Source organism: Heterodontus francisci, chromosome 47, assembly GCF_036365525.1.
Source record: "Heterodontus francisci isolate sHetFra1 chromosome 47, sHetFra1.hap1, whole genome shotgun sequence".
In the NCBI taxonomy this organism is placed as follows: Eukaryota; Metazoa; Chordata; class Chondrichthyes; order Heterodontiformes; family Heterodontidae; genus Heterodontus; species Heterodontus francisci.
In genome coordinates, this window is record NC_090417.1 from 14,086,050 (window position 1) to 14,101,179 (window position 15,130).

At 47.1% G+C, this 15,130-nt stretch overlaps 1 protein-coding gene across 1 annotated transcript in view; it reads left to right on the plus strand.

Annotated features, from left to right (window-relative positions):
* The window catches only part of LOC137357161 (uncharacterized), a 115,461-nt gene that overhangs the window by 38,633 nt on the left and 61,698 nt on the right, over window positions 1–15,130 (plus strand). The window contains exons 18-26 of the mRNA XM_068023261.1: window positions 3,240–3,449; window positions 3,800–3,891; window positions 6,859–6,983; window positions 8,860–8,960; window positions 9,165–9,291; window positions 11,009–11,202; window positions 12,489–12,788; window positions 12,964–13,274; window positions 14,404–14,579. Of these exons, the coding sequence (XP_067879362.1) occupies window positions 3,240–3,449; window positions 3,800–3,891; window positions 6,859–6,983; window positions 8,860–8,960; window positions 9,165–9,291; window positions 11,009–11,202; window positions 12,489–12,788; window positions 12,964–13,274; window positions 14,404–14,579 (1,636 nt within the window). The remainder of the gene's footprint in view (window positions 1–3,239; window positions 3,450–3,799; window positions 3,892–6,858; window positions 6,984–8,859; window positions 8,961–9,164; window positions 9,292–11,008; window positions 11,203–12,488; window positions 12,789–12,963; window positions 13,275–14,403; window positions 14,580–15,130) is intronic.

Here is a 15,130-nt window from a genome sequence, read left to right on the forward strand (position 1 = left end):
CTGTTTTGCGTTTCTTGGGAAAGACGGCAGTGCTGCACTCCCGCACTGCCAGCCCAGATGATGTGCTTGAGTGTCTGGAGTGGGGCTTGAACTCATGATCTTTAGCTCTGGGTTAGTTCGTGTGCTCCTGCTGTTACCAGTGGTTTGGCTGAACATGGAATTGAGGACAGTCGAGTTGCAGGAAGACAGATTCTTCTTGGAAGCACAAATGTCTGTGGCCTTGCCAGTTCTGGAGTGGAAAAATGTGAACCCATCTTATTTCTGTCAATAACTTTGTGCAAAACAAAACACACAGCCAATTTGGAAAGCAACGTGTCAAAGACTTGACAGTGAATGTCACAGAAGGAGGCCATTCAGCCCATCACACAATCAAGTGCAGCCTTGCCTCTTCTGATACTCTCTTGGCCAGCCTCCCATCTTCTTTCCTGCACAAACTTGAGTTCATCCAATATTCTGCTGCCCGTGTCTTAACTCGCACAAGTCCTGTTCACCCATCACTCCTGTGCTCGCTGACCTACATTGGCTCCCAGTCAAGCAATGACTAAATTTTAAAATTCACATCCTTGTTTTCAAATCCCTCCATGGCCTCGCCCCCTCCCCATCACTGTAATCTCCTCCAGCCCCACAACCCTCCCAGATATCTGCACTGCTCTAATTCCAGTCTCATCCATTCCAGATACGGATCACTGCATCATTGGTGACAGTGGCTTCAACTGCTGGAGGCTATTTGCTTTGGAATTCCCTCGCTCAACCTCTCCACCTGACTACCTCCCTTTCCTCCTTGAAGACGCGACAAGACCGACCTGTTTGACCAAGCCTTTGGTCATCTGACCTAATATCTCCTCCTGTGACTGGGTGTCAGTTTTGTTTGATAACCTTCCCATGACGTGCCTTAGTGTGTGCAGATCCGTACGGCTGAACAAGGAAGCATATGCCTTATTAAATCTGAGTACGGCTGAAACTCTCCAACAAAGACCCATGTATTTCTGGAGATCTGCAGTGGGGATCTGACGGGGAATTATTCCATTTCTGTCCATCTCATAGAGTGATAATGGCACAGAAGGAGGCCATTTGACCCATCGAGTCCATGCCAGCTCTCTGTCAAGCAAGCCAGTCAGTCCCATTCCCCTGCTCCATCACCATAGCCCTGCAAGTTTATTTCTCTCAAGTGCCCATCCAAATTTCCTTTTGAAATCATTCATTATCTCCACTTCCACCACCCTTACAGGCATGAAAAAGTTGTTCTTTACACCAACCACCACCCACCTCCATCCCCCGCCCCTGCATCTCTTGCCCAAAGCATTCAATCTGTGTCTCTTGGTCCTTGTACCATTTGTTAATGGGGATAGTTTTTCCTTGTCTAACTTATCCAAACCTGTCATAATCTTCTACTCCCCTCAGTCTCCTTAACTCCAAGGAGAATAGTTTTTCAAACCTAACAATCTAACTCAAATCCTTCATCCCTGGAACCATTCTGGTAAATCTCCTCTGCAACTTCTCAAGGGCCCTCACATCCTTCCTAAAGTGTGGTGACCAGAAATGAACAGTTGGATCCTAACCTCTTCTTCTTTGGCCTCCTTGTCTTGAGAGACAATGGGTAAGTGCCTGGAGGCGGTCAGTGGTTTGTGAAGCAGCGCCTGGAGTGGCTATGAAGGCCAATTCTACAGTGACAGACTCTTCCACAGCCGCTGCAGATAAAATTGGTTGTCGGGGCTGTTACACAGTTGGCTCTCTCCTTGCACTTCTGTCTTTTTTCCTGCCAACTGCTAAGTCTCTTCAACTCGCCACACTTTAGCCCCGCCTTTATGGCTGCCCGCCAGCTCTGGCGATCGCTGGCAACTGACTCCCACGACTTGTGATCAATGTCACAGGACTTCAGAGCTTTATAAAGGTTTATAAAGGTTCAGCATAACTTCCTGCTTTTTTACTCAATGCATCGATTTATCACTCCCAAGATCCCATATTCTTGGCAAACCACTCTGTCAATATGTCCTGCCACCTTCAAAGATCAATGCACATTCTTTAGAACTGTGCCTGTATTGCCTCTCCCTATCTGGGGCAAACCGTGACACACAGCATGCATATCGGGGCTTCTGGCTTATATTTTCTTGTATTTGTTGACTTGATAGCATGTTAGATTGGCACTGTGCACTAACCAAAGAATCTACAGCGATCACACTGCTTTCCTTTAGCTAGCTTTCACTACCTTTCAGACACTGGGACAGGGTCCCTAAGAGTGTGAATTGTTGAGACAAGGGAACCTTTCTCAGTTACAAGAAGTAAGTTGCTCCTTCATTGCGACTGTGATGAGTCATTCTCAGTCTCCTGGACCCTTGGTGAATTGGGCAGCGGTTTCCCAGAGCTTGTCCTGAATTGGACACAGGCTTTCTTCACTTTGCCTGTCCCAGATGTTTGGGGAATGTGAGAACAGTAACTGAGGTTTCGTTGTTGTCTGGTTGAGTTGGTCTTGAGAGAGCTGCCGATCAGCTCTGATTTTGTATCCTGGTGTGATTCTGTTTCATGACAGTATGTGAGTAATTTGAGACATGACCTGCGCTAGGTGTAGTGTGCTTGAGAGGAACAGGTGATTTTGGATCTATCTTCCCTCTCATGTTTTATTTGGTTGTACTATGCAATCTCTTTCCGACTGGAGGGAATGCTGCTTTGAACGTACGGTTGCCAAAGCTCTCTATCACTGTCAGTTTTCCTCAGCTCTGCTCAGACTTGTTGATGGCTGGAATTAGTCCTTTATCGTTATATCATGCGATTAGCAGCAGGTTAGACGGGGAATGCTTACTTTCCATCCAATGCTCTCGGATGGAGTGGGGAAATACTGCTGGTCTTCTGGCTGATGGTTGTCTGCTGTCTGCTCACACTGGCGGAGGTGAACACAAGTCAAGAAAAGTGAACTGCAGGCAGAATACTGATAGGCAGAGGGAGGATATAAAAAGCAGAATGAGACTGGAGGGTGTGCCTGGAGCTGCTCTTTCTGTGCTTGGAGAGACGGAGGGATGTGGTGAGCTGGTGGAGGAGCTTGTTGGGCTGAGTGTTTCTCAGTGCTGCTTGGAGAAAAAGCTGGAATGTGTGTGTGTGTGTTTGTCGTTGAACTGATGTTCACACCAGGAGGAGGAGGAACTCAAACCCCCCACCCCCAACTTTCTCCTTCCAAGCAAATCACAACTGCAAACATTTTTTTGGATTGAGGGAATCCCTTTGCTGATTGGCTGCTGCTGCTGAAGGCATGACATCGTGGCCCTGTGCACCAATGGGCTCGGGCAGGAGGGCGAAAGTGACAAGGCACGGGAAGATCCATCAGCTGGAAGTTTTGGCTTGTGCAAGTTGAGCGGGGCGAGTCTGTGGGACTGGGCTTTTGTGTTGGAGGAGGCGGCCGGGGAAGTGAACGGAACGGGATCAAATCTCCGACTGAAGGCAGTGCGGATTCCCCCTTGGTAAGTCCATGCAGAGCTCAATGCTCCCAGCTTGCAGACCCTGTTTCTGCAAGCTCCGTCTGGAAGTCTCTCTCTATCCCTGAGCTCGAAACAGTGGCGATGTGCTGCATGTTGTATTTGCACAGTGAAAGCTATGGTTGTGAGGAGGGCAATGCAATGTTTAAGATTGGCTCTCTGCATCAGAACCCTGTTTAGGGAGCGGAATTTGTCTGTCTGTCTGTGTGTGTGTGTGTGTGAGAATTCGGGAGGGAAATTCTGCCTTTCTCCAGTTCCTCTCTTCCAGGGGGTTCGGAACATTGCTGTTCCTTGTCAGCTGCCTTCTTGCTTCCTGGGCTGTTTTCTCTGCCCAGCAATTTCGTCCCCGCACCGTTTCCCATTGTTTCTCCCCGAGTTCTGAGTCCAGGGATTGCGGGAGACTCTGAGCTGGACCAAGTGGCAGAAGGTGAAACAACAGAAGTGGGGCTGAAAGTTCCAGACAGCTTGACTTGCTCCCGAGCTGGAGCTCGAGTGACAGAACAAAGGACAGGGCGGAAGAAAAAAAAAACACAGTATTCAATCCAATCGGGAATCTCGGAGAAACTTCTTTCCCCAGAGTGTGTGCAACTCTTTACCACAGGGAAGAATTGCGGTGAATAATACAGATGTAGTTTAGGAGGAGCGAGATAACCGCCTGAGGGAGAAAGGATATGTTGCTGGGTTCGAGGAGGCTGCTGTGGAGCATTAAGGCCAGCATAGACCTGTTGGGCCAAATGGCCGATTGCTCACAAGTCAATTCAGTGTAAAATCAAGGAGTTGAAACACAAGATGTCGTCGAGGTCTTTTGAGCATTGTTGTGGGAAGAGGGGAGAGAAGGCTTGCACCTTGATGTTGAACTGCACACACGTGCACTGTGTTCCTTGGATGGTCACTAACCCAAGGAGGGACTGAAGGCAGCCCACTGCCTTTCTGCTATGTCTGGATTGACCAGGGCGGCGCAGTGGTTAGCACTGCAGCCTCACAGCTCCAGGGACCCAGGTTCTATTCTGGGTACTGCCTGTGTGGAGTTTGCAAGTTCTCCCTGTGTCTGCGTGGGTTTTCTCCGGGTGCTCCGGTTTCCTCCCACAAGCCAAAAGACTTGCAGGTTGGTCGGTAAATTGACCATTATAAATTGTCACTAGTATAGATAGGTGGTAGGGAAATATAGGGACAGGTGAGGATGTTTGGTTGGAATATGGGATTAGTGTAGGATTGGTATAAATGGGTGGTTGATGGTCGGCACAGACTCGGTGGGCCGAAGGGCCTGTTTCAGTGCTGTATCTCTAATCTAATCTAATCTAATCTTGTTCTGATGTTTGGAACTGAAACAATGGTCGTCTCTTCATTACTCATCCAGGTTTCATTGGCCTTGTTCTGATGGATTTTCTGTTGGTATGTTCGATGTGGTACGGTGGGTAGGCAGTCTCACCTCAGACTGAGAAGGGTTCAAAGCCCCACTCCAGAGATGAGAGCCCAGAATCCCAGGCTGACATTCCCAGTGCAGTACTGAGGGAGTGCTGCACTGCCAGACGTGATGTCTTTCAGAGGAGCAAGTTAAAATGAGACCCCCTCTTTCCCCCCCCCCGCTCGACCTGCCCTGACCTCTGAGATATATTTCAAAGATCCCAATGCACAATGTTGAAGACGAGCAGGGGTGGCTTGTCCAAAGTTCATCCCTCATCCTTAAAACACAAAAAGAGATGATCTGGTTGCTTCTTTGATTGTTGCTTGTGGGATCTTGCTGTGCACAAGATTGGCTGCTGTACTTCCGATGTTACAATTGTGACTACTCTTCATTGGCTGTCAAGTGCTTTGGGATGTCACAGGATGCAAGAGCATGTTCTCAATGCAATCTCTCTCTCTCTCTCTCTCTCTCTCTCTTTAAACTTTAGGGGTTTCAGTAATCCAATACTCCAAGTCTCCTCCCACTACAATCTTACCTGAAGTCTGCTCACCTGCCCACATTGAACATCTGCTGTGTTGGCAGCTTTTAGAAATTGCTGAGACAATTGAGAACTGTAATCCAAATCTCTCCTTGCTCTTAATTTTCAGGTTATATTGTTGTTATTTGCTGTCTTTGAGTGGGGAGTCTTGAGTGTGGAACTGCTGAATGTATCCAGACATAGAACAAAGTGGAGGAAGGTTTCTGACATTCCATCCCAGAAGACACTTTAATCCCTGCATTAGGAACATGCCCCCCCTCCATTTCCTGGCAGGCCCCAGTGTGACTTTGTCCTCTTGCTTTCCCCTCCCAAATGAAGCTGTTTCCTGAGCAGATACAAATTGGTGTGAAGTTAAGTGATTCCACGGGCAATCTCAGTCCTGCTCCCTCTCATGTGCAGAGTCCCCGAGCTGGAAGATCATCATGCATCCAGACTATCTGCAGAAAACCTGGCACATGAAATCCCTATGAAAGTGGCCTGGAGTCACCATTCAATACGAGAGGAGTAGAGTTAGGAAGAAAAGTTATTTTGAATTAGTATTGAACCTTGGTTAGATTACACTTGCAGTACGAAGCACAGTTATAATTTCCATGTTAAAGAAAGCATATACAGGCAGGCAGGCAGGAAAGTGCTGCAAAGACTTACCAGGATGAAACCAGAACTGAGAGGTTTACAACTGTCAGCAAAGTTTGAATAGGCAGGGGCTCTTTTCTCTCGCTGAGAGAAGACTGAGGGATGACTGATATACGATGAAGACGTTCATTTGAGAAGATATTTCCACTTGTGGGAATCCAGAATTTGCGGCCCATAAATCTGAGCCACTAATAAATCCAATGGGGAATTCAGGAGAAACTCCTTTTCCGGGAGAGTGGTGAGAATTTGGAACTCACCACCACTGGGAGTGTTTGAGATGAATAGTATAGATATATTTAAAGGGAAGCTGGATAAACACATGAAGGAGGATAGGGTTACATGATTGAGGAGACTCATGTAAGCATTAACACTGGCACACAACAGTTGAGCTGAATGGCCTGTTTGTGGCTGCCCGTGCGATGTGTTGTACAGTACAAACATACAAACTGGGGTGAGCAGACAGGGAGAGTCTAAGATCCAGACTTGCAGGAGGGGACAAGGTACAGGCTGCCTTTGTTGTCTCTTAGTTCCTCTTAATCCCATGCCCTGACACATTGATACACTTCCACCCAGCCGCAGATTGACACACTGGCCTGTAGCAACTGGCCCAAGTCCAATATAATTCTCCTGGATAAGAATACTGCACAAAGGACCCTGATGTGGCTGTACAAGCCTCATATATTGCAATGTGACTTGCTTTATTGTAACTACTAGGTGTTAATGTTCCAAGGGCTGTTTCTTTATGTGTCTCACTATATGTGAGAGACTCCAAATGTTTTTGGCACCCATGAGCCTCAGCCTTCCTAACCTGGCTCTAGGTCTGCCAGCGATGGTCTGGTACCTTGTGGCCACTCCTCAATACCAAGCCTGTGCAATGAGCGATGGTGGAGACACGATTCCAATCAAAGCATATCCTAACTTCACTTGTGCCTGTTTGAAGTGGGTGAGGTGGGTAGGGAGGTGTCACTGGACAGCGTTTGGGAGTCGATTCCTTGGCTGACCACCACCCCCCCCCCACCCCCCTACTCCTTCTGCCCTCTCTCACACAACCCCCCAACACCTCCCGAGAGATACTGAGGACAGTTGTCATGTCCCCATTGGTGCCTCAGATGATACGTGGCATAGACCAAAGTGGGGTGTGCCAGTGGGGCCAAGAAGTGGGTAATGGGCAGGGCCATGTGTGTAGGCGGGTCATGCGGAGGGAGGAGACCTCAACCCCACCCACTGTCTCCTTTCATGGACAGGGGAGTCCTAGTCTGGATGGCTCAGTAATGTACCTGATGATACATTCAGCCATTGAGCCGTTGGAGTCTTCCAGATTATTGTAAGGATGGATCAGTGTGAAGAAGTTCAACTCCTGAGAAAACTCCCACTGGCTTCTCTGATGACCTTCCTCTTGTTTATCCTCTGTCCCGAGGTGCTTTAAATATCTAAGTGTTATCTATGGCTCATTGGGTTCCACCCTTGTCTCTGGGGCAGATGGTTGTGGTTTCAAGGCCAGCTGCAGGAACATCAGCACAAGACCTGGCTCATGGCTCTAACTGCAGTACTGAGGGAGTGCTGCACTGTCAGAATTGTCATCTTTCAGATGAGACATGACACCAAAGCCCTTTGTGGTGCGTGTAAAAGATGCTATGATCCTATTCTGGAGAAGAGAAGGAAGTGTCGTGTGCCAATGTATGTCCCTCGACCATCACTCAGACAGATTGCTGTTTGTGGGAGCTTGCTGTGTGCAAAAATGGAGACTGCGATTCCTGTATTACAACAGTGACGACACTTCAAAAGGTACTTTTATTGGCTGTGATGTGCTTTCAGACATCCTGACTCTGTCGAAAAGCAAGTTCTTTCTTCGAAATAGCTTTGCGTTTGGCTGTGACTATGCTGAGCCCTGGCAGCGTTGCTGATCTGGGTAATGCTGGACTGTATGAAGAATATCACAAGCAGAGACCAAAACAATGTTTGCAGTTGAATGTAGTTGAGCCTGAGGCGGGGGAATTCCTCAGTGTAACATCTCGACTTGATTGTTGGGAATTTGGAGTTAGAATGAGGTGAATCAGGGTTTTCTTTTTGTTTTTGTGCCGTAGCTGCTCTCAGTTTTGAAGATGGTTTGAAACTGGGAGACGTGATGCTTACACAGGGCTTCTTGTGCATTCTTTGGATGTAATCTCATTGTCCTTATGTCCAGTCACATATTTCTGCTGCACTTCACCTATCCGGTCGACAGTCTTCAATTTCCTTCCCCTCTATTTCCCAATCTTCAAAAACAACAAGAATAACGTGCATTTATATAGCACCTTTAACCTTGTAAAGCAATCCCAAGGTGCTTCCCAGGGGAGTCATCCGACCATGTTTGACAGTGAGCCACGTAAGGAGATATTGGTATTGATGACCAGGAGCTTGGTCAAAGAGTTAAGTTTCAAGGAGCGTCTTAAAGGAGGAGGGAGCGCCAGAGAGGGATAGGGAGGGGATTCCAGAGCTAATTCCCCAGGCAGCTGAAGGCACAAGTGTTGAAGTGCTGAAAATCAGGAATGCACAAGAGGCCGGGTGTGAAGGAACATAACAATCTTGGAGGATTGTAGGACAGGGGGAGATAACAGAGATAGGGCAGTACGAGTCCTTGGAGAGATTTGAAGATAAGGATGAGAGTTTTAGAATCAAGCTGTTGATGGACTGGGAGCCAGTCTAGGTGAGTGAAGAGTTGAAGATGAAGGAAGGTGGAAGATGCGAGGCTGGCCAAGAGCACATTGGAATAGTTCCTCCTTAAATCTTTCCCCCTGGTGCTCATCGCTTCCCAAATTTCGCTCCTCCTTCCTGCTCAGCGGGCACACCTCTCAAGTGCTTCTGCGATGCCCAGATTCATGAGAGTTATTCTTGCGTGTGAGCATGAGATCCAGATCTTCGACCACCTGGATCTCGAGAGGCATTCAGACTGAAAAGATGCCTTTTGCAGATATTGGAAGTGATAGACTGCTGGGGTGTCCGGCATGGTGATGTGATCAGTTAAAGCTGTTTGCTTGCCTTTCTGAGTAAGGATGCTGACAGGCCCTGTTTGCACAGAGCGCAGTGATAAAATGGGAACCCAGGGGAGAACTCTTTACATTCATTTCCTCTTCCATGTATTAAGGACAGAGATCTTTTCCCTGCGTGGGCCCACTCATGCAAGAGCCTGGCTCATAGTTCACCGTCTGGTCAGTAGGCCAGATGAATTATTTCTTGCCCCAGAGCTCTGTCAGAAACGTGTCATTTTCCTCGTAATGAGAGAATGAGACAGAATGTTTCAATTTAAAGGAGGTGTCTTTTTGTTGGGTTGGGCTCCACTCGATCAGTGGAGAGAGGGGGGAGAGCGAGGAGAGTTTTGAGCAGGCAGTCACCCTCCTTCACAAAGGGATTGTAAATGAGCAAAGGAGAAATGGAAGTCAAATGACATTGAAGCTGTCAGTCTGCACACCCATCAAAGATGACTTTTTGGAACATTTCGCTGACATTAAATGATTATTCGGGTCTTGTGTCGCATGACTGGCAGGAAGGCTGGGTTCTGGGGCACAGTTATAATGTTTTACTGATAACCTGGCTTTGACGAGGCTGGAAGAAGCTTCAGGATTCTTTGGCTGCACTGGTCAAAAAAAGGAACAATGAAACCTTTGAAAATCATGTATAGGAATCGTCCTGTTCCGGAAATAAGTACTTTTTCATCGACCAAGATATTACCAAGTAACATTGAATTTTTTTTTAATGGCTTATTTCAACAAAATGTCTTGAAAATGACTTCATAAACTTGAGTGCTGAACATATTAGGTAACAGCTGGCTGTCTTGCCTAAATAATTCCGGCTGATCTCCCCAAAGAATATGTTGGGAGCAGCTGCATAATTACAACAGAAACTATTATCCGTTTGTCTTGACGTTCTCCTTCACCACCACCACCCCTACCTCCCCACAGCCAACACTGCTTTTTGAAGAAAATTGTCACTCTGAACATTAAAGGTATTCACACAATAACATCATTTTTGCAAGATATTTCATTGAACTGTTAACACAGTGCCTGTGAAGTGAAAAAGCAATAAGCCAATTTTAACAGGGCGGGTCGAATTCAGGGAGCCCTCTTTCAGATACTGCGAAACCTTTTATTCTACATCTCTGTTACTTTTGTGTGCATTGGCGAGACGTTAAACTTTTTAACGTTTATAGAATCTTGCAGTGAAGGAGGAGGCCATTCAGCCCATCGTGCTTAATGCTAGCTCTTTCGAAAGAGCTATCCAATTAGTCCCACTCCGCCTGCTCGTTCCCCATAGCTCTGCAAACGTTTGCTTTTCAAAGATATATCTTTTGAAAGTCACGAGTGAAGCTGCTTCCACATGTTGAATTATCTGAAGTGAGAGATGATCTTTAATGGAACTATGCTTTCCACAAGGTATCCTGTCTCAAAAAAGGACCACGGGATATAGGAGGCAAATTATTCTGAGTTTTCAGGCTTGCAGATTTGGTGCGGGGGGGGTGGGTGTTGCGGGGGGAGGGTGGAGGAAACGCCAGATGATGGGGTTGCAATTTTGGGATATTGGAAAAGTGAGGAAATGAGAATATTGGATGTCGAAGTGATCGTGAGTATATCACAAAGGTAGTTGATCTGTTCTCCACTTATTAGTGTGCTGTGCAACTGACCACATTGTTTTAAACCAAACTCAATACATTAGTAAAGCCAAGCTAGTTTAGTATCCACAGTCAACATTTTTACCTTGAGGTTGGCCTCTTCGTGCAGTGGAAGCTGGAAAGGAAAAAGCAAAAGGACAGAGTCTTCTGTTCATTCTCTTGTCAGTTGAACAGATGCCATTTCTATTCTTTCCAGATCTCCCGAAAAGTTCCAAGCTCATTTTGCACCTTGGTGGAATGTTACTCCAGATTTTGTGGGGAAGACATTGGTCTGAAGAACTGAACTGAATGCTGTCGCCACACCCTTGCTGACTGACCTGCAGGTATGCGAGGGAGCTCTTGATAGCAACGTCTCGGAGCTTGCTTGGGACGACCTACTGAGTCCTCGGCTGATGAGTGGCTTGCCAGGAGAGCCAACCTACTCTGCTAATTCTGCCCAGCCCACCAGTGCAGTGGTGCCAAGTTGCTGTGCACTTGGGTGTTGCCAGGCAGTTGTACAAGGTTTCTGCACAGGCTGGTATTGGCCTGCTCAGTGCACTGTCAGGCTGAGGGGAGTGCGTGAAGTGGTGGGATATGTTAGCTGCATCTCCTTGTCTTGCATGGCTGCCTGCTTGGCTCATTGATGGAGAAAAGTAACCATCAAGGCTCCTGGTGACAGATCTGGTGTCCCCTTGACACCAACCAGTTTTCTTTTCCTGTATATCTCACGTGACTAGTTTCAAACCCTTCTGGTTGTCCACCTGAGAAAAACCATTTTCGGAATAACCAGGACACTTCACAAAAATTCAGCCAAGTGCTTTTACCATTGCAAGAAGGTGCATTCGCCTGTGCTTTTCAAAAAGCTTTACCTGTTGGTTGAGTATATTTAACATTGGCTCCCTCCAGCACGAATACAGTGTGTACCATCTACAGGACACACTGCAGCAACTCACCAAGCCTCCTTCAGTCGCAAATCCACAGCCTCTACCCACAAGCTGGACAAGGGCAGCAGATGCATGGGAACACCACCACCTGCAAGTTCCCCTCCCAAGCCACACACCATCCTGACTTGGAACTATATCGCCGTTCCTTCACTGTCACTGGGTCGAATTCCTGGAATTCCCTTCCTAACAGCACTGTGGATTGCAGCGGTTCAAAAAGGCAGCTCACCACCACCTACTCAAGGGCAATTAGCGATGGGCAATAAATGCTGGCCATACCACCAACACCCACCTCCCAAGAATGAATAAATGTCACTCCAGTGTTGTGTTGTTTTTGGGATTTCTAATAATTCAGTAATGAGTTACGGATGAAAACAGCTTGATATACATCATCTCATGGCTGTATTACAGACACATTGCCCTTTCCAGTCTGGACTGAACTAGTTTTCTTCATTGAAGCATTGGCAATTAAGACAACATCACGAAATGTCCAAGCTCATACTGACACCAAGGAGTGGCACTCCATTGGCTGAGCTCTGAGCTGACACCCAGCAGTGCACAGCTCACAGTCTAACTCTGAATCATAGGCAGTACAAAGCGATCAGTCCCTATCCGCCTCAGGCCAGCAGACAGTGTAGCCTCCGACTGAAGAATTGTGTGGTGACTTTGATGGTCTTGAGTTGCTACCTGCAACTTGACGGACTCCAAATCAAGTTCTTAGCTTTGTTTTGTTGTTTTCTGGCAGGCTCTTGCAGTTCTGCACTTGTAACATGCATTGACTGGACTTCTATTGGGTGCAGGGAGCATGCTCCTTGGCGTGCTTCTGATGTTGGTAGCTTGGGTCATCTGCTTAAACTTGAAAAGGACCATCTTGTTACTTCAGCCACTGTTTGATGCTCCGACTGTTTGACTTCAACTCACCTCCTTTGAAGACGCTCCGTCAAACTGACCTCTTTGCCCAGGCTTTTGGCCACCTGTTCTCAGGCCTTGTTCTTCGGCCAGATGTCAATGACTTTTGTCTGATGAAGCATCTTGGGACGTTGTCCTACGTTAATGGTGCATTAGAAAAACATGTTGTTGTGTTTCGTAAGAGAACCACTTGGTTTCTCCAGTTTGAAGATGATAAATCTAAACAGCATGGCAAACGAGGCATAAGTGCCATGCGCACACCTGTTGATATCTTGTTGGTCTAAAATAAGGACACTTCTGTTCAGTAGCAGGAAAATTACTTTCTGTTTGGTGAAGTTCACTTTTTAAAAGATTTTCAGCTCAAATTGTGTTTTGCTTGTTGCAGGAGACAGACAGCCTTCTGGAACTCGAGACCCAAGAATATAGCAAAGATTTCTTCACGGTTAAAGCAAGAGACTAAGAATGAAAGCCGTCCTTTGTGCTGTCCATCACTGCTTGGTGCTGGTGTTTCTCCACTGCACCTGGGACCTTGGCTGCTTGGCCCAGGCTGAAGGGCAGCAGGTCCCCAGGATTCAACTTCGACTCGCGGGCCGGAGGAAGAAGGGGAACGAGGGGCGAGTTGAGGTCTATTATAATGGCGAGTGGGGCACTGTGTGCGATGATGAGTTCTCCATTGCCACAGCTCAAGTCATCTGCAAAGAACTGGGCTTCCTCCATGCGGAGAACTGGGTACCTGGTGCCAAGTACGGCAGAGGCAAAGGTAAGCTGAGTGATGACCGGACTGTGTCAAGTGTGACGGTGGCTTGGAAGTTTGACGGGAATCCTTGGCCAAGACATGGTTGACAAATTTGGTTAAGCTGTATGACGTTGCCCTTCCCATGATTAACTGCAGACCAAGTCTTTTCTCTTGGCCAATCGGTTGTGGAGGGGAGAAGAACTCGAGTTTTTCTTCCTTAGAAGTAAGAGCAGGGCTCGGCCACTGAGACCCTTGAACCTGTTCCTTCATTCAATAAGATCAGGGCTAAACTTCAGCCTCAGCTCCACTTCGCTGCTCTATCTCCACATCCCTTGATTTCCGACAAGTTCAGAAATCTATCAATCTCAGTCTTGAATTTAGGCAACGACTGAGCATCCTCAGTCCTCTCTAGGGGAGGCAATTCCAAAGGTTCACACCCCTCTGAGGAGTGAAGAAATATCTCCTCATCTCAGTCCTAAGTGGCCGACCCCTTATCCTGAGACTGTGACCCCGAGTTTTCAACTTGAGCCTAAGGGAAGTAGCAAAGTGGTGTAAATAAGTCCAGGCCCGTCCTTCCCTTCACCCAGTTTTTTCACAGAGCTTTGTGGGCGCCTGCAAGCAGCTCCTCATGTCTGTGCTTTCCTGTTCCTCGCGGCCTGTGGAAGGAAAAATATGTTGAGCACAATTCCCACAAGTCCCATCCAACTAAACAAAGCCCAAGTCCAGCTGGATCACACAAGCTTGGTGAATAGCCAAAAGCAGGATTTATTCACATAATTAGTTTGCCATCAGTAACTGCATCAGTAATCCTCATCTGACTACTCTGAAGCTTGACTGGGAACATCAGCTGAACCACCCAAGTTGCCTCTGCAACCAAATAACAGGCTTCCGATCAATTGTTTATGGATTTAATTTGTGGGATTATTGGGCGAATAAATGGACACAAGCAAAAGTTGACCACTTTGTAAAATTAACGGTCGGTTATGACAACACATTTGGTCTGGTGGAATATTTTGCAGTGAGATTTGAAGTTGAGCTCCACAAGTGGCTGAAAGTTGGATGGGGTTGGCGCTGCCACCCTTTCATGGTTTTTTGGGTTTTGTTGCCTGTCCAGCTCAGAGTAACCTGGCTAATGCTTTCATGTTGCCTGCAGGCCGCATCTGGATAGATAATATCCGTTGCATTGGGAATGAGAAGACCCTAGCCGCTTGCACATCCAATGGCTGGGGAATCACTGACTGCAAGCACACTGAGGATGCTGGAGTGGTGTGCAGTGAGCAGAGAGTACCTGGTTTCAAATTCATCAACACCATCGTGAACGATATTGAGGTGAGCCTAATGCTGCTGTCTGCACTTGCTCTATTGGGTCAACGATATCCCACTGGGAGCCACTTTAAAGCCTGGGTAGCCGAGATCAGGAGAAAATAACTCTGAGTGTCTTTGTCTCAAGAGGGAGAATGCAGAAGTCATGTTGGTGGGCTCCTCGTGATCACTGATGGCGCACTTCAAGCTGCTGCTTCAGTGACATGTAGCTGCTGCTTCAGTGTTCTAACTGAGAGAATGATTGAAGGAACCTTACCAAGAGGAAGGGCAAGATTAGTCAGATAAACAGATCTTCTTTTGCAATCTGGATGGTCAAAGCTTTTTTGTCTGCTTCGCTGCCAAGCTGAAAAGATGTCAGCGCCAACGTGAGAGGGTATGCAAGTTAAGTGATGTCAAGTTTTGGTTTCAAAAGCCAATTAATCTGAAGAAAAAAACTCTTGAGTTGAGCATAGTTTATTCAGAGGCATGAGCTTTTTGCATGCCAAAATACCACCACTTTCAAAAATGTGATTGAAACCATTGGCTGACTGGTTAAATCTCATTGAGTGGGGAGTTTG